The following is a 27,146-nucleotide window of genomic DNA, read 5'->3' as shown; positions in this document are numbered from 1 at the left end:
GTGTATAGTTGGGGCTCCAAGGAGAGTAACTTAGCTAAATTAATGCAGCTTATCAATGATAGAATCAGGGCTTTTTGCTCTTTCCTGTTTTTTTTTTTTTTTTAAATAATCTCAAATGAGTAGAGCTCTGGAATTCAAATTCAAAAAAGAACTGCCTATATTATAAAATCTTTCATTCTATTCTAGTGCTGTTAGTTTCCTTGCTGAATACCTTCTTAATTAGTTTCTCCAGAGTTGTAAAAGGATAAGTCTATTGGGATAAAACATGTCATCCCCATCCAGAGAGAGAACTATGGAGACCGAATATAGATTAAAGCATACTATTTTCATATTTTTTCTTCTTTGCTTTTTTCCTCATGTTTTCCCCCTTTTATTCTAATTTTCTTTCACTACATGACTCATGTGAAAATTTTTAAAATGATTATACATGTATAACCTATATCAGATTGCTTGCTATCTTGGGAAGAGGAGAGGTAAAAGTGGGAGGGAGAAAAAAATCATAACAAAATCTTACAAAAATGAATGTTGAAAACTATCTTTACGTGTAATTGGAAAGATAAAATACTATTAAATTAAAAAAAAAAACAAAGTTAAGTTGAGGGAATAAGTTGCTTCAATCAATAAGACATATACAAAATATATAAAATATATACTTCCTATCCCAAGGATGCCATGCTAAATTTTATGAACCTTTCTTGGCAGCTAAGTAATACAGGATAAAAGGCTGGGTCTGAAGTCAGGAAGACCTGAGTTCAAGTCTTAATCATAATGGCAGAGGTTTCTGCCAGGATCAAATAATGATAGAACATTGCTTCCTTCCTTCCAACTAATACAAGCTTTGCTAGTGATTGTGCTGCCTTTTAATGCCATGTCTGTACTCCCTTTTTGGTCCCTAGAAGCTTACAGACACTATGAGCAGAAAAGGAGAGTCAAAATAGCAGTGGATTTGTCTTCAGGAGAGTTCAACTGGAGATGTGGTTCTGTGACTCACCAGCCTTGGAACTTGGAACAGATCACTTTGTCTCAGTCTCAGTTTCTTCATTCAATCTGACAAACTTTCATGAAATGTCTACTGCAGGTAATACTCATAGCACAGGCAGCATAGCCTAGGGGATAGAGTTAGCCTGGGATCAAGTCTCAGCTGGCTATTGCTTAATCTCACGATGCCCACCGTAACTTTGACCCATGGTGTCAAACTTAAATGGAAATAGTGACCATTAAACCATAAGGAGGCCTGTGGATTTCATATTAACTTAGAAAGCCACATATTGTGCAGCATGATAAGTATGGAGATATTATAGAAGAACTGCACTGGTTTAACATTTTGGATTACTTACTGTCTAGAGGAAGAGGATGGGAGAAGGAAGGGAAAAAATTTTGGAACCCAAAGTCTTGCAAGGGTGAATGCTGAAAACTAGCTTTGCATGTATTTTCGAAAATAAAAAGTTATTATTTAAAAAAAAACACATATTGACATTATATATTGTTGTATTTTTATTTAGTTTAATATTTCTCAGTTTTCTTTAATTTTTCCAGTCCTCCCCGCAATTTTCCCAATTACTTTAATCTAGTTTAGCTTGTTTTGAATAGTGCTATGGGTGTTGGACCAATGTTTGACACCTCTTCCTAACATATTAAATTGCAGAGAAGGTGTGAATCTGTATTAATAAAAGTTTCTTTTCACTACAATGCCTCATTCTTATGAATTCCAGCTCCAGTCCTATCATATATAATGTATAAAGCATTATGTTGGATGCTGGGGATATGGAGATAAACCAATAGTTACTGCCTTTACTGCCATTATATCTTACTGAGGAAATATGGAGATAATACTGAGAAATGAACTGTTAGGTAGACAGTAAAGAGAGAACCAGGTAATGGGACCCCTGAAAATTGGAGGAGAGAGGATATCTTTAGCTAAGGAAATTGAGATAAAAGCTGAGCTTGAGCTTGGAAGGAACAGAAATATGCCAGAGTGCTGGAAGAGGGCAGTGTAAGATCAGGTAACAGCTGGGCCAGAGAGACAGGGACAATAGCATGAGAGAAGTTTTCCCCAGCTCTCTCAGTCTTCCACTATTTTGTTCCCTCTGTTCTTGGAACATCATTTTCCTTTCCCCCAACCCTCATTGTCTGGATTCTTACTCATCCTTAAATCCTCATCCTTAAAGTATGGTATACTTGAACACCACCTTCTATGCTACTAATTGTGGGATCCTGAAGTAAGTCATACCTGCTCTCAAAGCCCCAGTTTCTTCATTTATAAAATGGAAATTATACAGTTATCTCTTCCACATTATGACTTTCCCCATTGTGGTTTTGATATATTGTGAGCTGGCACAAGAAATTAAATGGGAGTCTGGGAGTGTTTTTCAGAAGCTGAAGATAACACTGGAAAACCAGCAGATGATACAGAAAAAGTTTAGGAACTCAAAAATGTATAAAATATATATGTATAGTATTGTATAATATCAGCATACTTTTATCTTTTAATATCATAATACTTCAGACTTCTCTGGTCCAAAGGGAGGGTCAAATCTTGTTATCAGATTTTCCAGATCATGGGGAATGCATCCTTAATCCCCTTGATGTAGAAGAGATAACTATAATACCTGGCACACAACATTATTATGAAACTTAAATGAGATAAAGCTCTTTGCAAAACTCAAAATACATGTCAGTTGTTATAATTATTGAAGTACTTTTAAAAGATCTGTATTTCTAGGGACTCAGCCCAGCACCTTCTTTGTGATTTCTTGGTGAGAAATCCATCATCCTGTAATCAACCGGTGATGGATCCCTTCAAAATTAACTGGTTTTATAGTCGAATGAAAAAATGCTCTAAATCACTGTTGATTAGAGAAATGCAAATTAAAACAGCTCTGAGGATCCATCTCAAACCAATCTGATTGGCTAAGATGACAGGAAAAAGTGATAAATGTTGGAGGGGAAAACTGAGACACTAATTTGTTGTTGGTGGAGTTGTGAATTAATCCAGTCATTCTGAAGACCAATTTGGAACTATCTCCAAAGGGATATAAAACTGTGCATACCCTTTGACCCAGCAGTGTCTCTACTGGGTCTGAATCCCAAAAAGATCAATTGTAAAAGAAGGGGAAAGGACCCACACGTACAAACATGTTTGTAGCAGCTCTCTTTGTGGTGACAAGGAACTGAAAACTGATTGAATGCCCATCAGTTGGGGAATGGCTGAATAAGAGGTGGTATTTGAATGTATTGGAATACTTTAAGAACTGATGAGCAGGCTGATTTCAGAAAAGCCTGGGAAGACATATATGAACTGATACTGAATGAAGTCAGCAGAAACAGGAAAACAGTGTACACAGTAACAGCAAAACTGTGTGATGATCAACGGTGATAGTCTTAGCTCTTCTCTGCAATAGTGATCCAGGACAGATAGACTTTGTATGGAAAATGCTATCTGCATCCAGAAACTGACTGTGGATTGAAGCACACTATTTTCACTTTTGGGGATATTTTCCTTTTTGTTTTGATTTTTCTTTTACAATATGACTAATATAAAATATTTTAAATGATTGTACATATGTAACTTATATCTGACGTTTGCTGTGTTGGGAAGGAAGAGGGAGAAAAAAATTTATAACTCAAAACTTACAAAAGTGGATGTTGAAGGATATCTTGATGTGTAATTAGAAAAAATAAAATACTATTAAGTGGAAAAAACCCATAAAGACAAATTAGCTTGTCTGGGGAGCAACTAGGTGGTAGGCAGAGTGCATGTAGCCCTGACCCTGCAGTCAGTAGGACCTGAGTGCAAATGTGACCTCACATATTAGTTGTGTTTCCTTACTAGCTGTGTGACTCTGGGGTCAATTAAACTCAATTGACCCCCCCCCCAAAAAAAAGGAGCTGGTTTGAACCTCTCTTCAGACACAGGTAGAGTGTGCATCACGCTTGAACCTTGTCTAGTTTACATTGTCTGTCGGGTAATTGTCTGCTATTGACAAAGACTTCAAAAAGTCAAGGTCCAAGCTTAGTCCAAAAGAAAAAAATAATAACAGGCACCTTCCTCCTCTCTTTGCAGATATGAGGAATCTTGGGAGTGAAATAGTACATTTACTATTGGCATAAGTTAATATCCAGTTGCTGGACTTTGCCAAAAAAATAATTGCTAAACTACTTTTTTGGTTCTCTTTTAAATTATTTGTTAAAAAAAGATAAGCTTTCTGCATAGAATGGGAGGGGGGATGTAAAATAAACAATGTCCCTGGAAATGGGAGGGGGGAAACAAGATCATTTCTGTACCACAGTGAGATGTCATAGGCAATAGTTGCCTAAGTACTTTCAAAGGACATCATTTGTTTTTACATGACTTCCCCGCTCCCAACCTATGCAGAAAGCTTATCTTTTTTTATTCTAAAGAGGACAGAATCGGGGCAGCTAGATGATGTAGTGGATAGAGCACCAGCCCTGAAGTCAGTAGGACCTGAGTTCAAATGTGACCTCAGACATTTAACACTTCCTGGCTATGTGACCCTCAGCAAGTCACTTAATCCCAATTGCCTCAGCCAAAACAAAACAAAACAAAACAAACAAACAAAAAAAAGATATACAAGATATATACTATATAAATAGAAAAGATTATTGGTTCTAATTCAGTAGAAATATACATCTTGGATTAAAATAATGTGACCACTTCAGGAATTTCATTATTCACACAATTGAGATCTAGATATAATCATAGAAAATACTGAAATTTGTCTCATACAGACCTGACGGCTCTGCTCTTTATTTTTCAATCAAAAAATAAATAGATTTTTTGGGAAACAATTGGGATTATGTGGGATTTGTCCAGGTTCATAATCTCTGAGGTAGGATTTGAACCCTAGTTCTCCTGGCTCCAGGACTAGTGTTCTATCCACTGCACTATCTAGCTGCCCCTTGAATAGATTCTTTCAACATTTTGATTTTTATCATGGTAGGTAGGTGCACCCTAGGTTATTTATTAATTAATGTCTAACAGAAAAACAAGAGAAATAAATAATGTCCTTTTCCTGGAGCTTCCTTCTCTGCAAGGTTTCTAAATTGCTCCTCCTATCTCATCACACTCCAGTCTCAGAATTGCAGACTTTCAGAATTAGAAGTGACTTCCATGGCCATCAAATTCAGCCTCTACCTCAACAAAACAACAAAAATCCCTAACATACTCCCCAAATATCACATATCCTCTGCCTATTTCTTCCCAAAGAAGACAGAAGTCCTTTCTTCTTTAGGAAAACACCCAAATGTCCCCCTTCCTTTGACTTTTCCATAGCCTTGGAGCTATTATCCTTACCTCTGACAAAGAATCTCTAACTTTCTTTACACAAGCTCTTGTATTAGGGTTCCTTTAGCCTTCAGTTTAAGAATCAGCAATTAGGATTATCCTGATACCCTCCTCCCTTTTCTGGGATCACTTGTACTCTGTATATATTTTTTGTATTTATCTACACTTAGATAGTTTTTCTCCCAATTTCTTGAATGTGGGCACTGTTTTATTTTTCTTTGTATCCAAAGCACCTAGCATAGTGCTTAGAATGTAGTAAGCACTTTGAATAAATGAATATTGAGTAAAGGGATGTCTTCTTTTCCCCTAGCACTAAATTTGTTTCTTTGTAACTTTTACCCTTTGCTCTTCCTTCTGCCTTCTCAGGTCAAGCCAAACAAGTCCGATCTGTCTCCCATAGGATTTTCAATTACTCAAAGGCAGCTATTATGTGTCTCTTGAATCTCTTTTTTCAAACCTGAAGATCTCCAAGTCTTTCAACTAACCCTTATAGACATATTCTTTCACATCCTATGTATCCTTCTCTGGACACTTTCTAGCCTATGAATGCCCTTCAAGGTCCCTAATGAAAGGGGAACACCATCTCCTCAAATAACTCACCTCCTACTTTCTGCTTGATTTCCTTCTATCATTGTGATCGTTCCCAACCCCTTTTACTCTAGCTCTTACCTCTCTCTTGGTTTATAACCTCTTTTTAAGCAACAAGGATTAATTTAGCAGTCCAATTCCCATTATTCATAAAAACAAGATGGCAAAATTTAGGTCCCACACCCAAAGAACACCTTCAAAGCCAGGAGGTCAGAGGGAAAGTCCATCAAGACCACAAATGGAAGCCAAATGTATCAGGACTCGCCTTTGGCCCCCAAGCACTATCTCTGGCAGTGACATGGGCTGTTGAGCTTCGTCCTTTTCTTGCCACCTACTGACTTCCAGCCTAGGAAAGGTTATACATAAGTCTTCCTCACTCCTGCCAGCCATCTCTTCATTTCTCATAAGGTGGTAGGCTGAATTCATTTCTTCATCATGTCCCGGTTCAAACCAGTTACTTTCTCTTCATACTTCACTTTTCTCCACTTATACTGCTACCACACCAGTTCAGGCCTTCATCACCCCTCACCTGGGCTACTGGATGGCTTCCTGGTCTCAGCTTTTCCTTTCTATAATTAATCTATCTTGGATGCTAATGTCAAGGTGATTTTCTGAAAGTGCAAGTCTGGTAATGCCCAGTGGTTGGTCCTTATTAACTCTAGGACCAAATATAAATTCTCTTGTTTGTTTTTTAAAGCACTTGATCCACCTGATCCCTTGTGATATTTCTAGTCTTGCACATTACTCCTTCCCACACCTTCTTCGATCCAGTCATACTGGCTGCTTGTGACCCATTTCTATGCTGTTCCCCATCCCTAGAATGCTCTCTCATCCCCTTCACTACTGAGATTCTTGGCTTCTTTTAAGACTGAGATCAAAGGCCATTTCTTCTGTCTGGACCAATTTTCCTAGTCTGGACCTCCCCTCCCCCACTACCAGTACCTTCTTCCCTTCCATCTACTTTGTGTGTATTATCTGTGTGCTCCTTTATATGCCTGTTGTCCCCTCATTCGAACGAGGTCCTTGAGGGTAGGGACTATTTTTTTTCTTCACATCCCCAGTGTTGGGCAAGATGGTCTGGCAGTAAGTGCTCCGTACATGCTTGTGAAATGATTTGGGAGATTTTGCCCAGAACTTGGGTGGGGACATTTGGAGTCAGAGGTTGAGAAGCCCTATCCCCTTCCTTTGGGATCAGGCCACCCTCAGAATGAATCTGGACTCCAACTAAGTCCAGAGTAGGAGAACTTTATGCAAAGGGCTCCTGTGGGCCACAGGGGACATTCTCATCTTAGAAATGAGAGAATATTCTGAGAGCTGGTAAGTGATTGTTGTTGGTAAGAATTGGGGGTGGAGCTTCTAGTTTCTTAGATCCAAATTCAAACACTTTTCTGGCTCATACTGGTTCAGTGGCAGCCAGCAGATAGAACAATTGGAGCTAAGAAGACTCAAGGTCAAATTCAACCTCATCCAAGTTACTGGCTGTGTAACCCTGGTCAAGTCACTTAATTTCTACTTCAGTTTTCTCATTGGTAAAATGGAAGTATCTATATCTCACAAAACCATTGTGAGGATAAGATGAAATAGCACTTGTAAAGCTCTTTGCAAACCTGATTACATAAATGTTTTCTTTATTATCATCATCTGATGATGATACCTGAAAGGAGGGAATACATATCATACATACCACTGAACCATCCATATAACTTGTATAGCTTCAGAGACTTTAAACTCCACCATTTTTCCATAGCCAGTAGGTACTTAATAAGTGTTCTGAATTGAGAGAATGCATAGTGTAGGGGGAAAGAGAGTCAGGAGCTCTGGGTTCAAATTATGGTTTTTCTATTTACTACCTGCCTGACTTTTGGCAAATCACTCCCCATTTCCAGGCTTCAGTTTCTCTTCTGTAAAAAAGAGTGGGGGGGGGGGGATATATACTAGAGGACTTCTAAAGTTCCTTCTGGCTCTAAATGTAAACCTATTAATAGAATTAAAAATACACTCTTACTTTAAGTACTTCAATTAATACACAATTGTCGTGCAAAGACTGATATTTTTACAATGAGGAGGTGATCTTAAGAAGAAAGAAACCTACTATTTTAGTGGACAAAATCCTTATTTTAATAACTCAAAAACATGAGTTAAAAGCTTTACTCATCTTTCTCAAATATGAAATAGTCTATAGGTCTTTTGGGACAATCCCCTAACGTTCAAACTTCAGGGAATTCTGGGAAATGTACTGCAATAGGAACAGAAGACCTATATTTAAGTCCTATTTACTATCTGGGTGATCTTGAACTGGGCACATCAACTCTCTGAGCTTTCCTCCCTTATCTGTAAAATAGGATTAAAGCTTGAATTTTCTAATAGTGGATATCTTCAGAGCCATTGAGACCAGAGTTCAATTCTGCTTTGACATTCTGCCTGTGGGACTTTGGGTAAACAAATCACTTTAACTTCAGTATTTTGGAGAAGTCTTTAGGATGACTACTGTCAGTCCCTATTTTTCAAAGAGGACCAATGACTTTGAGTCTTTTTTTGACTTTCAAAGGAGGGGGCTGTCTGACTCCACAGGCTGGACTGAATTATAACTATCTATCTAACCCTTGCTTTCAACACCAAGGTAGCCTCTCACCACAACTCACTCTCATCGGCCTGGTGTATTCCCTTTAACTGGCTGCGGCATCCAGAGCCATGTCCAGACGTCCTGATCTGTATCTGGCCATTGGACCCACCTGTTTCCAGAGGAGAAAGTGAGGCTGGTGACCTTGCAAGCTCCCCTCCCTCCAATCTAATTCACATTGTAAGGTATGGCAACTCTTCCCTGATGTCAAGGTCGCCTTCGAGACGGGAGGAGGAATAGCGATCCTCCTTACTCGTAGGATCCTACAACTGGAGCTAGAAGGGACTTCGGAGGCCATCCTTAACCAACCCCTTCTTTTTATTTTATTTTATTTTTAATAGATAAAGGCACAGGTTGAAGGAGGGAACGTGACTTGCCCAGCATCACACGAAGAGTGTCTGAAGTGGGAAGCAGTGCCTTCTACTTACACCGTGTGACCTTGGACAAGTGGCTGCCCTTTCAGTAAGAGGAGAGAGTAGAACTAAGGCGCTCTCAGGCACTTGGCAGCCCTGATTTTTACGCACACGCTGTAGCCTCTCGCTCTGGCTCCAGTGAAGCCACAAGTGATGCGAGGGGCGTGTGGAAGCCCCGCAGGGGAAAAGAAAGGCAGGATCAGCCGGGCGCGCGAGCTGGTGAAGAGTGAAAGTGTTCTGGGTATCCAGACCCCGGGTAGCGAGAATGAATGGCCCGCAGAAAGCCAGATTCAATACCGGGATGCAGGTGTTCCGAAAGAGTCCCGATCTGGCGGCCGCGGGAGAAGGAAGCCCTCCGGGGTGGCCGCTCCACGCGGGAGTCACCCGGCCTCCCACGCCCCCTACCCCCTCCCGGCCGCGGGCTCCCCCCGCGGGGCCTGGGTCACAAAGGCCGTTGCCAGGCGCCCGGCAGAGGAAAGATGCGGCCCCGGGAACAGCGGCCGCCACTCGGGAGCGTGCGACCCGCGGAGCCCAGCAGGTGAGCTGCCCATCCGGTCCAGCACCCGCTCCGGCAGCTGGGACTGGAGCCGGGCTCTGGCTCTGGCCAACCTAACCTTCTCGTCCCCACCCCGGGAGGGGTCCCCTTTCCTCCACCAGCCCCGGGCTAAGACGGAAACAATTCCTTTCTGTCCGGCTAGGAGGCGGATCTACCTCCACACCCCCCCGGGGAGCTCCAGCCACTCGAAATACCACCCTCGGCCTCGGAGGTGACATACAGCTCAGCTGCGGTTCTGCATCCTTGTTTTCCAGGTGGAGAAGTTGAGGTACAGGGATCTGGGGAGAGCTCTTTAGACTGGCCGAAGGCTTAAGTGGAAGGCCGTAAGATTGATGCCTCTAAAAATCATATTTGGTTTCCTGGAAAGATCATTGTAGTGTCAGCAGATCCGGGGGGCTAATAAATCTAATCCTGCTCCACCGGGAGTTGTGACTTTGGGCAGCCACTTTCGTTCCCTGGGCCCGGGTCCTCCTCATTTGTAAAAGGAGCAGAGTGGGGAGGTGGTTTCAGATCCTGAGGCTAGAAGTATAAAACTCCAATCCCTATATTTCTCAGGAAACTGATCCTGCAATCAGAATTTGATTTGATGCATCCCAACGAGCAAAGTTAAAGGAGGCTGAGGTTGGGAAAGAGGGGGAAATCATTTTCCCCCTAGTTATATCCCTAAAAGTGCATGGAAAACAATGTGCTCAATTTTAATGTTATAGACACACAAAAAAGAACATTTGGGTGAGGTGTTCAGAATGTGAAGATTCCTTTACTTCTTGGAGTTTTTTAGGGGACTCACTCAATTCATTAAGATTTCCATTTAATAATGAAATCTCCACAACTGTTCTCAGTTACCATTTGAACGCACATCATGTGCAAATACACTGTTAGGCCCGGCTTCTGAGAATTCTAGGGGAAATATCAGAAATTGACCTGGAATTGTGTTAGCCCTTTCTCTTCACACCTCCAAAAAGTAAAAACAAAATCTCCCAAACCGATTCTTAGTGATAGGTTTATGATCTGGGTCCATCAAATTCACTGTCACAAATTAATGTAGTGTGTGAACTTCTAACTTCTAGAACTTTCAGGACTAAAACTGGATGGGATTTCCTAGGATTGAAAATCCAGTCCTTTTCCTCTTATAGGTGAAGAAAGAAGGGTCAGAGAAAGACACAGTTGTTTGGGGAAATGAGAGGAATGTCCACCCCGTTCTTTGAAATGTAGAAGTGGAGAATCCACATGCAATCCTGAACAAATAAGCAAAACTTGGTTCACCTGAGTTAAAGGGGAGGAAGAAGAGTGACAATGTCAAATACTAAATAAAAGGTTTGACCATGAATATAACAAGTATTCTACAGAGTAGTACATGTCTCATCCAGAACCAGAAGCTGACTTTTATTTAAAGGTAGTTGGTATTTGGAGATCTTTTCTTTTTTCCAGAGCCTGATCTAATTTAGTATTTTAGTAATTTAGAATCTCTTTAAGGGAACTAGAAATGATATTGGCCATTTGTAAAGGGAAAATGTGATTTTTAATGATCAAGATCTGCTGAAAGCAGCTTTTGACCCTTAGCAAAGAGAGGTTCCACGTGTTAATTGCTCTCCTCTAGGTGTATCAATGGCAGGATATCAGCTTTGGTCACCATGGACCCCACTGGATGAGAGTTTCCAGTGGCTGCGACATACAACACCTACCCCTTCTTCCAAGCACCCCTTTAGGGCCTCTCACTGCTTTCCACACACTCCTTCAGACCTAGAAGTGCAGCTTTGCTTCCAAGAGGTCACCCTTGTCCTAGACAGCCCCTTTCTAGAACCCGGGGTGAGCCCCAAGTTGCCCTGTCACACATCAGAGCTCCGAACGATGAACAGTAAGAAAGGTCTCGTCAGGAAGCCTCAGCCTGTCCGCCTCAGTGGAGTGGACTCTGTCTTTGGCAGGATCATCACGGCTCAGCCCCCAAAGTGGACGGGGACATTTCGAGTTTCAGACAAATCAGCATTTTGCAAAATCATCAGTCGGGAGCATCAATGGCCCACTGGACTAAAGGAGCCTCAAATCCAAATGACAGTGACTATGTGTAAGCAGATGCTACGGTCTATCCTGTTACTGTATGCAACTTACAAGAAGTGTACTTTTGCCTTGCAACACTCCAAGTAAAATCCCTCCCTGGTTTGCAGTCATACTCATACCATGTCCTTTAGTAAGTGTCTGGAGTTACAGAAACTCACGTAAAGGAAACTGCAACATCATTGGAGCTGTCTTACCTCTTCTGTCAAGACAAGACAATGCAGGAGTCCCCCCCACCAATAAGGGCCGGTGACACAGAGCAAGAGAGAACGTCTTTCACTTGTAAAATTAAACCACTTTAAAAATGAGTCAAACTAGCACATGTACACGTGATAATGAAGAGCATTAAACAAACAGTATATACCAAAGAGCACAGAGGCTGGCTTGTCATTCTTTCAAATTTAAGGCAATAAATGGTTATAGTTTGTAAAATAATGGGAGAAGTATATGTGCCTGGTCTGCTATGTGGACAGGATGAAGGCAGAGGCATCAAATCTGACACTGTTAGAGGGGCTGATAGGTTTAAAAAAAAAAAAAAAAAAAAAGGCTACTCAAGAGAGTCCAAATGGGTAAAAATTCACCAGATTCAATACATTTATATTCCAGCAGGAGAAACAGAGGAAAGGCCAGGGGAGGGGGAGGGAAGGAAGGGGGAAAGGCCTTTTGCAGAGGGGCAGGGGTGTTTCAGCAAGGGTTGCAGGGAGAATGGGGCGCATGCTTTGGAAATAAAACATACAATTTCCTGTTTTTCCTGAATAACACAATCTATCTTTTCTTTGCTATAGTAACTCAAATTAATTGCAAATTATTTTAAGGGCAGTCTGTAACTGAGTTATCAGTGTAAACTTACCCAACATAATGGGAATTGAGAATAAACCTTATGTGCAAACAAATTCAAGCTCTATCCTGCTGCTTTTACCCTTGCCATGTACTGGGATAACGAAGAGCAGCAGAAAGACTCCCTTTGGTTTCCTTTTAGATATGACAGGATATTTGTCACTGCTGGTCCACCCTTCTAGAAAGTCTGAAACAGCAGTCAGGCTCAGATTCCCCAGGCCAGAGGATCCAAAGGGGTATGGAAGGGGGGGATCCTCGGGAGGAAGCCTGACAGGACAGATACCACCATACAACTTTATTTCTCAGTATCTTGTGCATTCATCCACAAAGACCACAACATTCCATCCATTACTCCAAACAATTAAGGAAATGTGGAAAGCCAAAGTAGGGGAAGGGAATTTATATCTAAAAGATGAGGGAGGAATAAGGCTGATCTTGAGAATAGGAATAAAGCTGATCCTTAGAACCAATTAAAGTGCTTGTTTTCAAGTCTAGCTTCTAAGACTTGAAATCATATTAAATATAGACAGTCTTCACACTATGTATATAGCAGACTGATCTCATGAGCCAAAAGGGAAATGAATCATGTTTGTCATTAAAGAATGTCACTTCCTATAACAGCAGACTTGATGCTGGCAGAGAATCTAAAAATCATGGCTGGGGTGATGCCATAAAGATTCCTCATCTTCACACATGGAATAAGATGTTTCCAAGGAGATTGGAAGGTGGCAGGAAGCCAGGAAGCATGAGGGAAGATGAGGAGTAGGAAGAGGAGACTTGTGAGGAGAGAGAGCAGCCTCTTCCACTTCCAATCAGTCCTCACTCTCGTTATCATCTTCATTTCCACCAACACTTGCTTCATCTGCACTTCCCTGAAGCAAAGAACAATCAAATTGACACACTGAGTATTATAGGCTTTTGGACCCCAATCATTCTGTATGAATATTGTAGCATGAACTTCAACTTGACCAGGTAAAGATTCACTTTTCCTAGCCACTATTTTCAAACATTCAATAGACAAATCAACATTCTCCTGAATTCCTTGACTTTTTAGAACCCTAGACAACAGCTCAAAGTAGATGAACTTTAGTCATAAAGAATTAAGGCTCTCTAACTAGTTTGAACCCTAACTTAATAACTACTATCTGTGGAATTTGCTGGAACTAGTGGGCTGTGACTGTCCAAATGTTAGTTAAAAGCAGTATTAGAAGGGATTTTGTGCTCAGTTTCATTGTGTAATGTCACAGACTAGGACACGGATAAAGAGAGCATTATTACACAGAATTACCGCTGCATTCCTCAGGTGGGTTAACTTTTCAAAACAGGCCCTTCACTTTTTCTTCTATCTATGGGTTGGCATTGCGGAAAGGCTCATCTCTATGAGTTGTATGCAGACTCATATTTTCTACCCATCAAAAGTGCCCAAAGCAACTCTGAAGCACTGAAATTGATAGTCTTCGAGAATAGTTTTCTTTTAAATGAGACTATGGAGACTTTACCTTATGTAAACATATTACCAGATTGGGACAAGTATATTTCCTGAAAACATAAGTAGAAGCATTAATTTAACTCAAGGCTTTCCCCTTAAATGCATGTTATACAGGGGAGAGAAAAAAAGACCCCCCTCAGCAGGGGGTTTCAGATACAAGTCAAATAGGAAGCTATAAGGGAAACTCAACAGGCCCAAATGTAGGCTATTTAGGATTAACTACAGGTAAATCAGGGAGCTTCATAAAGAGAAAAGAACTACCTCCATTTGCACAATCATCCCCATTGGTACAAAATTAACAAGCCATAAAACTTTTAGTCTTTTCTCTGCCTCCCAGAGTTCACTGTAAATACAGTCTATTTGACTAGGAGTAAGCATGCCTATGTACATGAGGAAGGAGGGAGGGAAGGGAAGAGAAAGAGAAGACAGAGAATCACAAAGAGAGACATAGAAAGAGACAGAATGACAGAGTCAGATAGACAAACACAGAGAGAAAAACAGACATGGAGGAACAGGGAAAGGCTAACAGATGGTGTACTATACTGCAAAATGTTCTATGTTTGACTACCAAAGTTCAACCATGAAGACAAAAGAAATACCTCCTCAGTTTCCTGCTTGGAGACTTGAGAGTTCTCATCCCGGTTCTCATCCATTGAACTTTCCTGGGATTGCTGTGACAGAATCTCTTCCCCCTATTTGGTATAACAGTATGTTAATAATAGAGACATTAAGAAAAATTCCAGTATGCATCCAATATTTTTTCAATAATACCAAGTATAAGAGAATAATGACTTTCTCACTTAATAGTCCAACACAAATGGTCTTCCAAGAGGCTGAATGGGATAAGCTACATTCAGTTTCTGCTTTAGGAGAATCTAGCCCCTCTTCCCAGTAGCTCCTATCTAAACCTTTCACTGAGCATTGAATCCATCTTTGGATTCAACCCATCCATCTTTGACATGGGCACAAGTCCTAAGGCCCTGTTAACAATAGACCACAGCAAGTTAAGTGATGGTGGAAAGGTAGAGACATTCCATATAGAGTGAGAAGGGAGAGCTGAAGCAGAGTCAGAAGGCTTGAGTTCTTTCTACATGAGGTTCTGCCATGCTTTGACCACCTGAGCAACTGGGAATCAAGACCTAAAACCTCAGTGTTTCAGACTTTTCCTATGTAAGTGGGGATTAATGCCAGGACTTTGGGTGAAAAAAATAAGATTTAAAAGAAAAGGTCTGATAGAAATGTAACTGTAATAAACCCTTGACAAAAACCATTCACTGGTAAATGGACATAGTATAAACCACTTTCCCTCCCATAAATTCACAAATACTCTCAAAAGGATCTAAGGAATAAACCCTACAGGCAATTCCAAGAACAAAACCAGGTAAGAAAAATAACACCACTACTTATATGAAGGTGACCCTACTAGCTCAAACTCAGCAGGGAATGAATGCAGTGAGATTATTCCATAAGGTCTTTCACTCTCCCTTAGGAACAATAACAAGTTAGCCAGGGACCGGGAACCAAAGAAAGCTAACATCTTTTTAAGGATAGGGCTTAAAAGGGTATGTTACAAGCAACCATCACTTGTTTTGCTTTCCTGATGATTTTCTCTTCCCATTCTTCCCTGAGCCAGTCTTATTCAAGCTTACCTGCAGGTCCCTGTTTTTGAGGTTGCCCAACCAGAAAGCTTCCTGGCAGTTGTTGAGGATCAGCATGGCTTTCACTCTATACACAAACAATTCTAGGGTTTTCTTCAACAAAGGCACATGGTTGGTAAGACTCGTATCTTGGTGAATCTGAAAGTGCAACCAAAGGTACCTAAGCCAAGTAGATTTATTCTTTGTGTTACTTCAAGATTCTTATCACTTTCCTGCACTTCCCAAACAGTTAATAAGCAAATTAAGCACTACCACCTGCTGTTGAGATGCATACACAAAAGTGAGATAGCTGGAGCTTAGATTCCTCCTTCTTCAATATAAAGTGTGGTCAAACATTTTAGGTTAGGCACTTGAGAACTCAGAATCATAGACTCTAAGGGTTAATAATAAAGACCTTCACTGAGCTTTCTAGTCTAACCAAAGGAATTCCCACCATAAATAATATATCCCTAAAACAACAATCCAGACTCTCTTTGAAGACCAATATATAGAGAGAGCCCACCCCTTCCTGAGTCTGTCCATTCCTTTTGGGACAGCTGGAATTGCTAGAAAATTTCTCTTGACATCAGAAATAAATTGTTCTGTTTTCTGCCCTAGGAACCAGGTAGAACAAAGCTAATCTCTCCACTTGAATTTGTTCAGATACTTGAACATAAGCATTATGCCTTCTCTTCTCCCTCCTTCTCCCAATCTTTTTTCTAGGCTAAAAACACCCAGTTCTAATCTTACGTGGTCCTCATATGTCATGACCTCAAGGCCCTTTACCAGCCTGGTTGTTGTCCTCTGGACATTCTTTCCTTTATCAATGTCCTTAGTCATTTAAACCAGCAAGTTAAGCCAATGGTCCATTCAGTCGGGAATCATTCCCTGATAGGGCAGAAAACGGGGGTATACTGTGGAAGAGCTTAATACTTGCCTTCCATGATGTCAAGTTCAAAAACAAATTACATTTACCTCAAATACCCTTTAATAAACTGGTAAGACTCTATTAAGATTCTTCTTGAACCTATTTATGTTAATTTCAAACAACATGGACTAGCTCTGTTTGAAATGTTATTTGAAGGGAACTTAAGTAGTAGTTGGAAAGGCCTGGGCAAAAGCCCCAATTTATCTGCCAAACAGCCTTTGCATTCTGAAGTTCCTTGGTCCTTTGAATTAAGATAAAAGTCCATTATGAAGCTGATATCTAGCTAGGAAAAAAAAAAAACTTAATTTTTTCTGTTGTGCCTAAAGTGTTATCAGAGGCAAGAGACCTGTTTCTGTCAGGTAGATTATAAATGTAAAGTGAGCTCCAACAGCTGGCTTCCTGTCACTTACTCACCAGCAGGGATTCATTGCTTATATAATACAGCCACAGGCATTCTGTCTCTCTCCCTTAGCAACACCTTCTGGAACATGGAGGGTGTGAATTTATTTCACATACTGAAATTTATCTTAGACCTGGCTGTCCTCTCTCACCTCCCCAGTCTTCAAACATTAAATAAAATTACTTTAGACAGGGTACCAAGTTGAAAAAAAGTTAGAAGAACATTGAAACTATCCTAGTCTGAAATGGTAAGCAGTGCCTGGAGATTTTAAACAGAAATAAGGGCTGGTGACATGTCCTATTCACGTTTCTTACCTTAGAATGCCCACACATATGATGAAGTTGTCTGGTACTCAATTGGAAGGTTTTCAGTAAACTCAAAACATCCTCCTGAAACATCCCAGAAAGAAAGTTGTCAACTGAGACTAAATATTTTTTTTTCTGTAACCAGAGCTCTCATTTTATTACAAATGCAAAAAATAAGGCTAAGACAGAAAACTTCCACAATAAAGAAACCCAAAAGAGTTCTGGCTACATAGCTATGTCACCTTTACTTGGTCCTTGTATACAAGGAGCAATGATGGGGGCAGGTAGATGTCGTCCTTAGTTCTCTATCTTCTGTCCCTTGGGAGACAGGGTAATGCATTAGGAAGAACCTTGTGTTAAGAGTCTTAAAACTAGGAGCCTAGTTAGTACTGATTTAGATGTGGGACATAAATCACAATTAACCCCTTGGATCTCAGTTTCCTTCCTGTTAAATGGAACCTGAGAAAACTATCAAGAGAATCCAATATCAGTATCTTTAGTTTTTAACAGCATGAATCAAAAGGTAAGAGGGTCAGTCTCCATGACAATACCCCCTTCTATGCACTATGTAACCTTGCTAGTGTGACCCCATACTGTATCCAGCCTTTGCACTGCTAATACCCGAAGCTCAACAGTAACATGCATTCTACCTAACTGTGTTTTCTAGTCACTCCCGAGACCTGGGCATTGTGATCTACTGACTAATCTTACAAGGCTGCTGAGAGGAATGACTTGATAAAACTTAGAACAATGGCCCTTTCTCAAGGCAGAGTGTTAAATACTCAGAACGCTGAGAATGATCGGGAGCTTTCAAAAGGAAAAACATTTAGTCTCATTCTTGAGAACTCTTGAGAAGCAATAGAACTGAAAGGCTGACTCTCCATGCAAAGCCCCCACAGACTTTTTTTCTAGAAAGTCAATGCTAATATCAATTTCAATATCAGGATAAACAAGGCTCTGAGGCCTGGATGAGAACAGGGACACTCCAGCAGTAGGGATGCACCAGCAAAGTAGTTACTTCTATTCTACATTTACTGTGGGTTTAGTCTCCGTTGGGGGAGGTGCTGGGTTCTACTTTGGTTCCTCTGGAGTAGCCCAGCCTGGAGCGGACCCCAATCCAAGGGCTGAACTGAATCCCATGGCCCACTCTGCCTCTGTTTCCATTGGCTTATTGCTCTTACCCGATGTTTTCTGAAACTGAAGTCCAGAAGGGGCATGCATTGCTTCAGAAAGGTTTCCACAAAGAGACGTCCATACTAAAGGGAAAGAAGACAGCTCACATACATCACTGGACCATGGAGCCTCAAAAGCAAGAGATTAGAGGCTCTTTTGCCCTCTCTCCTTCATCCTACATGCTCTGAGATCTTGAGCAACACCAGCCCCATGTATTAATCTTAGCTATTCCTAGAGCATTATTACTCCCAACCCCATCTTGATTTGGTCCCTTGGTCTCTAATCAGAGATTTAAAGTGACAACAGCAATGGATTCCCAATCACCCAGTGAATTTGGGAAGACTCATTTACTGATTTTATCCCAAATGACCACTTGGAAGGCATTAATTGCTGAGACTCAGACCTGTGGGGAAGGAACCCTGGCTAAAGCCTTTTTTTGAAGGAAAATCCAATACAAAATGATTTGTGAAGCAGCAAAGCCTCCCTTACCTTCAGACAAACATTTAAGACAGGCCGACTATCAAACACCTGAGAGGGAAGAAAAATCAGTAAAAGCTTAGGCCTATTTTTTATATAGGTAGATAATATACTAAGTACAAAAAATGATTCATATTTCTTAAGTATTTTAAGATTTGTAAATGCCTTTCTTACAATAACCCTATATAGTTTGTACTACAAGTAATTTTAACAACATTTTGCAGATATGAATGTTGAGGATCAGAGAAATGTCCAGGATCACCCAGCAAATGTGCATCAGAGCTGGGCCTTAGGAGGCCCTACCCATACAGAAAGGAAAAGGAGGAGCTCTGGTGTCATATCCATGAACTTATTCTAAGTTTCTCCATCTCATAATAACCCCATAGAAAGAGCATGGGATAGGGAAAGAAATGATCTTTGGTTTCCTCATAAAATTCATAGGGGGGAAAGACGGTATTTTCTGGGTAGTGGCAGAAGAGTTATTAAGGTTAGCGCTTATCCCAGAAGGAAACCCAGGAAAATGATGCAGAAGGATAATGGCTGGATGTTCCCAAAAAGGATCATTGTTCTTTAAAGAGAATATAGGAGCCAGAGAGATGTATGAAGACTCATATACTTACCTTGACCAGGTTGATAAGGATATTAAAGTCTCGGACAGCCATGCTCCAATATAGAAGCTTCTCTTCATGTACCTAGCAGTAGCCATAGAAATAGGCATCTCATAATCAGAGCCAAATTCTGTTATTACATTCTATCTTTAGCAATCAAATCCCAAAACGGAATAGAAATTCTAAGATTCAAACCAAAAGTAAATAGCCATACATCTTTTAAGTAGTTATAAGCACTACACATACAAAAGGTGGTATCGAATGATTCAACGCTAGAAACCGATAAGATTTTATCAGTGGAAAAGACATTAAAGAAAATGTTACTTTTGATTTTGCTGCTATACTCTAAGGACCATGGGTTTTTTTCTACAGGATCAGCAATTACAACCTTACATATGTAGGTTTGCACCATAAAAATAAAGCTCACTGAGGGCAGGGACCATTTTCCTTTTTTATTTGTGCCTCCCCAGCTTGGTGCAGTGCACTGCACATGTTTAATAAACAGCCAACTCTTCCTTCATTCATTCATACACTCATATGTCAGGCCAAAACACAGAAGAAACAAGAATCAAGGTTCTGGTTTCCAAGCAGATCTTGGCTTCAAAATGACTGATGAACACGACAACTCTGTGGCTATTTCAAATACACAATTGCAAAATCCCACCATAAACCATTTATAATGAGCTAGCTACTAAAGACCTGGAGTATATCTAGAACATGCTTTCTAATGCTATCTCAGCTCCTAAGAAGCAAGCATCTTATAGTCAGGTGACCACCATAGCAAGGCAGAAGCCAGAGATGGCTTTTTGGGGTCAGGTCCATAAGGGAAGGATCACGCCTTGCTATTAGGAAGGAGACTTAGGGCCAAAGTTATTCAGTGAGTGAGTCACAATCCAACTTTTCAGGAAAACGAATGAATAGATTAAGGGATGAAAGAAGATGGAGAAATTATAGGAGCTAATCTTAGCATAGCATTTCTGGAGTCAGCTGACAAAGAGGAAAGGGAAATTGCTCTGAGGAACTTCTAAAGAACCTTGGATATAGGTTTCCAGCAGAAGCAACTTTATGGGACCATTGGCTGGAGAGATAGCACCCATAGGAGAGCCCAGAGTTCACTACCAACAGCAGATATACATTCTTGTTTTCTTACCCCTCTAGAGTAAGCAGGACCAGACGAGACAATGTGTAGTAGTGGTGGCTGCTTTAAATAAATTCGCAGCTATTATCTGACATAAGAGCCTCACCTTAGGCAAGTCTGCCGCAGTACCAGCCTGAAGGTTTCTCACAGATTTCTCCAGCTCAGTCATCATCACTCGAAAGAAAACTACAAATGTCTGCCTAGAAAAACGGAAAATTTATAAGGTCCCGATTTATGGCAAAGCAGCTGTGAGCATATTAGCACGGGCAGGCACTTGCATCCCTTCTGTGAAGAAACCAAAGGTCACTCCTTCCCGGCTTCTTCACAATCCTGTCACCAGGCCCCATTGAAACATAAGGGAGACCAGGAGCAAGATCACAGATGGAACCAACAGAACAACATTAATCTGATGAAGTAATAAGGGCCAGTGAGGAAGACAGAAAATAGACAGAGGACTCTCATTCATGATTGATTTTTTTCCTACTTTTAACCCTCTAAAAGAGAAATCACTAGAATATGGGCTAGATGATCTCTTAAAATTAAGTGATGAAAAAAATGTCTGAGAAAAGGCCATTATGCAGCTGGATTTTCCAGGTGTCTCAGCCTTAAAAATCTTAAAAAGCCTATTAAAATTTTCTCTTCTCTGAATTACACTAACTGAGAACAAGTCAACCAAAGTTGACTATTTGTGACAAAGATCCAACCAATGTCTTCTAAGAAACAGGGAAGTCAGGTGCTGGACAATGTGCTTCTTGCATATAAAGGAGACTATGAGTAAGATGCTTTATTGAGTCCTTAGTTAAGTACTTCAGAGGTAAAACAAACCATTTTCCCCAAGACAAAACAAAACAATGAAAAGGTGGGATGTGTAAGATTTTTTTTGTGACACTGCCACAGAAACAACAACCTAAGACTTACCTGGTCAGTGTAGGGAAAGAGGAAGAAGCAGCATCTTTGGAAGAACCAATTAGCTCTGGAACCCCAGTGCCAGCAATCTCCTCGATAAGCTTGAGGACACTATCTGCTTGCTCCATGTAAATGCTGCACTAAGAGAGTTGTGTATTTATTAGGAACAGACTGACTAAAGGCTTTAGAACAGATTAAATCCACTTTTGTTAAAAGCTCACAGAGCATTTTTAAATTTATTTGTAAAATAAATTCTCATTTCTTTTTTACACTCTCTGGGACTAAGATGAAATGTGCAATAGATGAAAGAAAAACTAGAGCTCATTGAACCAATTATGAAATACCATTCTCTGGAATTTATCTTCTTGAACCTATGGACAGAATAAATTCAGGAGCTACAAATGAGCTTATCTTCATTAGTGTCCCTAGTTCAACATAGTTTTGACTAACTGATATATCACAGACTGAATGTGTTCTGAATTATTCTGTTTCACCAAAGGAGTCAATATGGCAATTCAACACAGAATGGAAAGATCACAGATTCCACTAGTCCTAAGTATGGCTTATTTCAAACTTAAAACTGAGACTTGTATAAACACTATTACAAAACACTCTTTACAGAAATAAAAGCCTTAAATAACTGAAGAATCATTGTGTATGGCTGGATTTCAATGAAATTTTTAAAAATAAAAATAATAAAAATTAATTTACAGATTTAATGTAACAAACAATTCAAGCCTATCTGATGGTCACTTTGTTTTCTTCCAATGTTCACCCTACCAAGGACTAAAGCTACCACCAGCCATTTCTGAGTTTTTTTTGTGAGATGAAGGGCTCCAACAGCAAATTGATTCCACTGGCCAAAGCCAACTCTCTCACCAGAGCAAAGTGTGCAGTTGGTCATTAAAGCTGCTGCCTTTCTCTCTCTCTCCATTTGGCTGTACCCAAACTTGACACAGGAACTGCCTTGCCAGGGAAGCTGTGGGAACGAAGAATATAGGGATGATGACTGGCTTGGAAGGGACCAGGTTTCCCTTGATTTTTAACCTTAGGAACACATTAAAAAGGCAATTCCTTGTGACCCTGTCTCCTAACAGAAAACCTTAAAAAAGCTAACATACACATGCCTTCCCTACTCTTTCCCTGGCACCCTTAATATTTGGGATTTCAAATCTGTGATTTATCAAGCACATTTTCATTATTGATTTGTCTTTCTATAGTTTTCCCTACTAGGAAGACAGCATGCAAAATTAATCAACAAGTACTTTGTTTTTTTTTGAAGATTACCCATAGATATCATTATTGATATTTGAAATTTTTAAAAAACAATTTAACAATCCCATTTGAGGTTTAATGCTTCTTATGAGTTTGCTTAATTTGAATGAGTTTCCTAATGCTTAATCACCCCTACATGAATTGATAAAACTGAAATTCTAAACCTTTTAAAGCTCAAAACAAGACTTTAAGTGGTAGTGATTGTTTCACTCAATAAAGATCTATTAGATGCTTATTGTATGGAAGGCACTGTACTAAATGCTGGGGTTACACAAAAAAGCAAAAAGCAAAAGAAGCAAAAAAAAAAAAAATCCTAAGATTAGAAATCAAGAATATGACCACCAATGGAATTATTGGGAATTATTATTATTATTGGAATTATTAGTGACTTTCCCCAGGGTCACACAGTTAGTTAAGTGTCTGAGGTTGGATTTGAACTCAGGTTCTGATGAATTCAGGGCTGTTGCTCTATCCACTGCGCCATCTAGCTGCCCCTAAGCATGTATTTTCACTTTTTTTTTTTTTTTTGGGGGGGGTGTCATTTTTTTTCTTTCTTTTTTATTTGCTGCTTCTTTCAGAATATGACTAATGTGGAAATATGCTTAATATGATCATACATGTATAACCTATTTCAGATTGCTTGATGTATGGGAGGGAGAATAAGGCAGAAAAATTGGAATGACTAAAGAAATTATGTTATATGACTATAATGGAATACAATGGGCTATAAGAAATGTTGAGCAGATAGATTTCATAAAAACATAGAAATGTTTACATGCACTGATGCAAAATGAAGTGAACAAAACCAGGAAAACATTGCATACAGTTTGATCTAATTTTTCTTGTGAAACATGATAAATGTGTATATATGTTTAGAAGAATTGTACATATTTAACCTATATTAGATTACTAGGTGAGGGGGGAGGTGAGGAAGGAGGGGAAAATAACTGGAACACAAGATTTGCAAGGGTAAATGTTGAAAACCATTTTTGCATGTATTTTGAAAAACAAAAAAACATTGGTATAAAAAACAAACAAAGAACAAGAAGCTGGGGTATAGATGATCTCTGAGGTCCCTTCTAATTCTGATAAGTCTAAAATGATATAAAGATTCCAACTGCCCTGCTTTTGACAGCAATAGGAAGTATGCTAGATAAAAATTAAGTCATATCAGTATCTGATCTCATGCTTCAGTTTCTCTCATGACAAAACAAAGTAAGACAATAACTGCTTACTACCTTAATGGAAGGGATTTCTAAGGCCAAATATATAAAGTGCTTGGAGATCCTCAGATTTCAAAAGAACAACATTATCCATTTGAAAAAGAAAAGAAGAGTTTTTCACCTAGCTTTTCTTTGTTCTGGGAGGCTGCAGATTTCTCTGAGATGACAATAAGGAGCCGAATGAGATAAACAGCACATTGAAAACTGGGAACACTGTGGTGGAAATTCTGTAAGTAGTGGAAGCTCTGGCTGTAAAGAGAGGAAAAAAAACAGTATAGTCATTCCAGTTTTGTCTACAACTAAATGTCTCCCTAAATCCATTTCAAGGATTTTACTGTCCTTTCCATTATTTTACTCAAAGCATTTACATTTTCTAATGTTTAAATGACTCATTCCTCCTACAAAGTAACAGCCATGCTACATGCTCCATACTAGGCAGTAACCAGATTGGGGGGAAAGAGGTATGCATGCAGGGAGGTAGTTAAGAAATCTGACTTCTAGTTGACTTTGTAATTACTTTAGTGATTTAAACCAGTTCATCTGCTGTATTTCCATCTGCAAAAATGTAAAAACTGTCCACACTTTTCCACACAGGGATATGAAAAAAATCACAGTAAATGAGATAGAGGTGCCCAGAACTTTTGGAAAGAAGGATGTGACATCAGTCCAAAGTAGCATTAGATGTGAAGGACTCTGGCACTTTATTCTGGAGGATGAGTAACCTGGTACATAAAACTTGTTTGAAGACCAGTAAATTTTTTGTGTTTTTCTGCAAAGATGCTCTAAGGAAACAGATCTAAGAATCCCCAGAACTGCTGAAGTTTGGGGAGGATGCTAAGACCAAGCTTTTTGGGGAATCTTTTACATACCTAAGTAACTCTCCTAAAGGCATTTCATGGTCTCCCTGTTTCAGTCTGTTTGCTAGCACTTTCAGGGCCATCAACATTAAGTTCCGGTTTTCAGGCTGAGAGAATCCACCCCTAGGGATAAGTAAGCCAAGAGAAAGGCAATTAGGACGTTTTCAGGCTGTACAACATTTGGGACTCTTAGCTTATAGTTTATTGATACAATGAAATGAATGAAATGAAAAATGAAATGAAGTGCAAACCAAAATTACATGTTCAATTCTGAGCTGCAGCATAGGTCTGTGTGGTCAGAATGGTGACAATGCAGACAAAAACATTTTCCTTATGGTTCTGTCATGATCTGTCAAGATTCACCAAATGAAGAAAGATCTGAAAAGACTCCTCTCTCTTTTCCATTCCTACTATTCAATAGACATCATGTCTTATCAATTCTTTTTCAATTGCCTTTCATGAGTGTACTTCCTATGTCCATTGTCACTGTCCTAATCAAGGCCTGTTCTCCCTCCAGACTGGACACTGTCACCATGTGTGCTCTCAATATCACTACCCTGCTCAAGAAAATCCAGCAACTGCCCAAAGGCTAAACATTTCTGTTTACCATTGACAACATCATTGACCATCAGTGTCTCACATTGCCCTTCTGGTCTAGTCAAGCTGGTCTCCTGCTCTTTCTTATTATTTCCATGCTAAACTGTTGTTGTTGCTGTTGAAGAGGACCATGACATCAGGGAGGTGACACCATGATAAGCAGATTGGATTTCAGTGAGAAGAGCTGGGCAAGGTCACCTACCTCACTTTTTCCTCTGGAGCCATCTGGGTCCAGTGGTCAGATATAGATCAGAATGACTGGAGATGTCTCTGAATGCCATGGAAAATCTTGGCCTTTTAAAGCTAAGGTTTTTAATACTCTAAGTTTGACTAAGGAAAAATGCAATCAGCAATTAAGGATAGGTAAGCTCAAGCTACTCTTCTAGTTTACAATGTACCCTCATCAGTGTTTCCATGTATCTCTTCTTCAAGTCCTACCGTCTTCCAATGACTTCCCCAAAAATTCTAGTTCACAACTCTAACTCCTTTGTTTGAACTTTATGGGACTTAGAACTTATAATACTCACTTTGCTTTGAAGACATATTTCATATTAACCAATAAGTGTTCAATGCTATTCATTCTCTCTAACATTAACATAAAAAATATAATTTGGTGTAACCAAAATCATGCTACAAATGAAGGGATTCTCTGTAATTAAATTTCTCTACTTATAAGTTACAATACATAACATATATCTAAGATTTTCTTTATAGGGATGTGGTAAGGAAAAATTATAATAAACAATGTATAAATACCTAGAGTTTTAAAAATAAAGGTCTCATGTAAATTCAAAACATTATTATTACTACCTACAAAGGAAATGTGTGGGCTGACATAAATCATATGAAGACTAGCAGTATTTATCTGAGAGGATTTTCTATGTAAGTATAGCTAGGAAACTTGGGCCATGGGAGGGAAATGTCCAAGTGAAAACCAGGGGATATTTTTATCCTTCAAAATATGTTTTTAGGGGGTTCTTAGGAATAAAGCTTCTCCAGATTATGGCATTCAGGTCACATGTCACAAACTTGCTGTGATCTTGGGAAGGGCCTCTCATTTCCCTATACTTAAGTTTGTTTATTTTTAAAAAGAGGGTAATAATGCTCACAATAAAAACCAAACAAAATACAGCATGGATAAAACAATGAACATGAGGATATTCTGAAAAAAACACAAAACTTACACAAATGTTAGTGGTCTTATATAGTGACTTGCATTTCTTTTCTGTTCTGAAGAATGTCATATACAATAACATCTGCTACTCAATAACAACATTAACTATAGCAACCTCGAAGGCCCTTTTCACGTTTCATTCAACCCTCACTATACTCCTACAATGTAGATTTTTTTTTTTAACAGATAAAGAAACTGAGGTTGGAGGGAGTTTAAATTATTTGTTCAGAGTCATAAGACTCCTAAGTATCTGAGGTAGGATCCAAATCCATGTCTGACTCAGCTCCAAGCTCTCTTTGCACTATGAAGACTGAAAACAGATCCATAACTTCTTTACATCCACCTGCATCACATCCCACACACTTACCAGGCAAACAAGGAGAGAAAAATCTGCAGCAGTCTCTGGTAACAAGATGACATTATCTGGTGCTCCTGTATTTTGACTACAGGTCCATCAATCACACCATGATTTTCAGTAGCCAAGCACTTAAAAAAAAAAGAGGAACATGCTTCTAGGTCAAATTCTTCAATGAGAATTCCTATTTTCCCTCAGAGTTCATCCTAACGAGATGAAATTCTTTATTTAAG

General features: G+C 39.6%; 2 protein-coding genes across 4 annotated transcripts in view; one reads left to right on the top strand and one right to left on the bottom strand.

The window, feature by feature from the left end:
• The first annotated feature begins 9,359 nt into the window (after positions 1–9,359).
• Positions 9,360–11,902, top strand: FANCD2OS (FANCD2 opposite strand). Of its 2 annotated transcripts, XM_051982053.1 has the most exons (4): positions 9,360–9,464; positions 9,625–9,750; positions 10,616–10,875; positions 11,080–11,902. In XM_051982053.1, the coding sequence occupies exon 4, from the start codon at positions 11,088–11,090 to the stop codon at positions 11,622–11,624; it is 537 nt and encodes a 178-aa protein (XP_051838013.1). In that variant the 5' UTR covers positions 9,360–9,464; positions 9,625–9,750; positions 10,616–10,875; positions 11,080–11,087; the 3' UTR covers positions 11,625–11,902. The 2 variants fall into 2 exon arrangements, with proteins under 2 accessions (XP_051838013.1, XP_051838007.1); XM_051982047.1 differs by lacking the exon at positions 10,616–10,875.
• Positions 11,809–27,146, bottom strand: part of FANCD2 (FA complementation group D2) — a 58,042-nt gene continuing 42,704 nt past the window's right edge. The window contains exons 31-43 of one of the 2 annotated variants that reach the window (XM_051982023.1): positions 26,926–27,044; positions 24,800–24,910; positions 24,052–24,179; positions 22,312–22,411; positions 21,445–21,567; positions 20,633–20,726; positions 19,401–19,472; positions 18,793–18,831; positions 18,312–18,386; positions 17,140–17,214; positions 15,510–15,656; positions 14,460–14,552; positions 11,809–13,243 (exon numbers count right to left, since the gene is read on the bottom strand). In XM_051982023.1, coding sequence (XP_051837983.1) covers positions 13,184–13,243; positions 14,460–14,552; positions 15,510–15,656; positions 17,140–17,214; positions 18,312–18,386; positions 18,793–18,831; positions 19,401–19,472; positions 20,633–20,726; positions 21,445–21,567; positions 22,312–22,411; positions 24,052–24,179; positions 24,800–24,910; positions 26,926–27,044 — 1,236 coding nt within the window. In that variant the 3' untranslated portion in view covers positions 11,809–13,183. Of the gene's footprint in view, positions 13,244–14,459; positions 14,553–15,509; positions 15,657–17,139; positions 17,215–18,311; positions 18,387–18,792; positions 18,832–19,400; positions 19,473–20,632; positions 20,727–21,444; positions 21,573–22,311; positions 22,412–24,051; positions 24,180–24,799; positions 24,911–26,925; positions 27,045–27,146 lie in introns of those variants that run through there. The other variant, XM_051982033.1, reaches the window with a different exon arrangement.

The sequence above is a fragment of the Antechinus flavipes genome, chromosome 1, assembly GCF_016432865.1.
Source record: "Antechinus flavipes isolate AdamAnt ecotype Samford, QLD, Australia chromosome 1, AdamAnt_v2, whole genome shotgun sequence".
Taxonomy (NCBI): domain Eukaryota; kingdom Metazoa; phylum Chordata; class Mammalia; order Dasyuromorphia; family Dasyuridae; genus Antechinus; species Antechinus flavipes.
The sequence above is the reverse complement of the archived record's forward strand: the minus strand, read 5'-3'. Positions and strand labels throughout refer to the sequence as shown.

What these genes read in the sequence shown, in the direction of transcription:
- FANCD2OS (XM_051982047.1), top strand. Translation starts at nt 11,088, where the DNA reads ATGGCAGGATATCAGCTTTGGTCACCATGGACCCCACTGGATGAGAGT.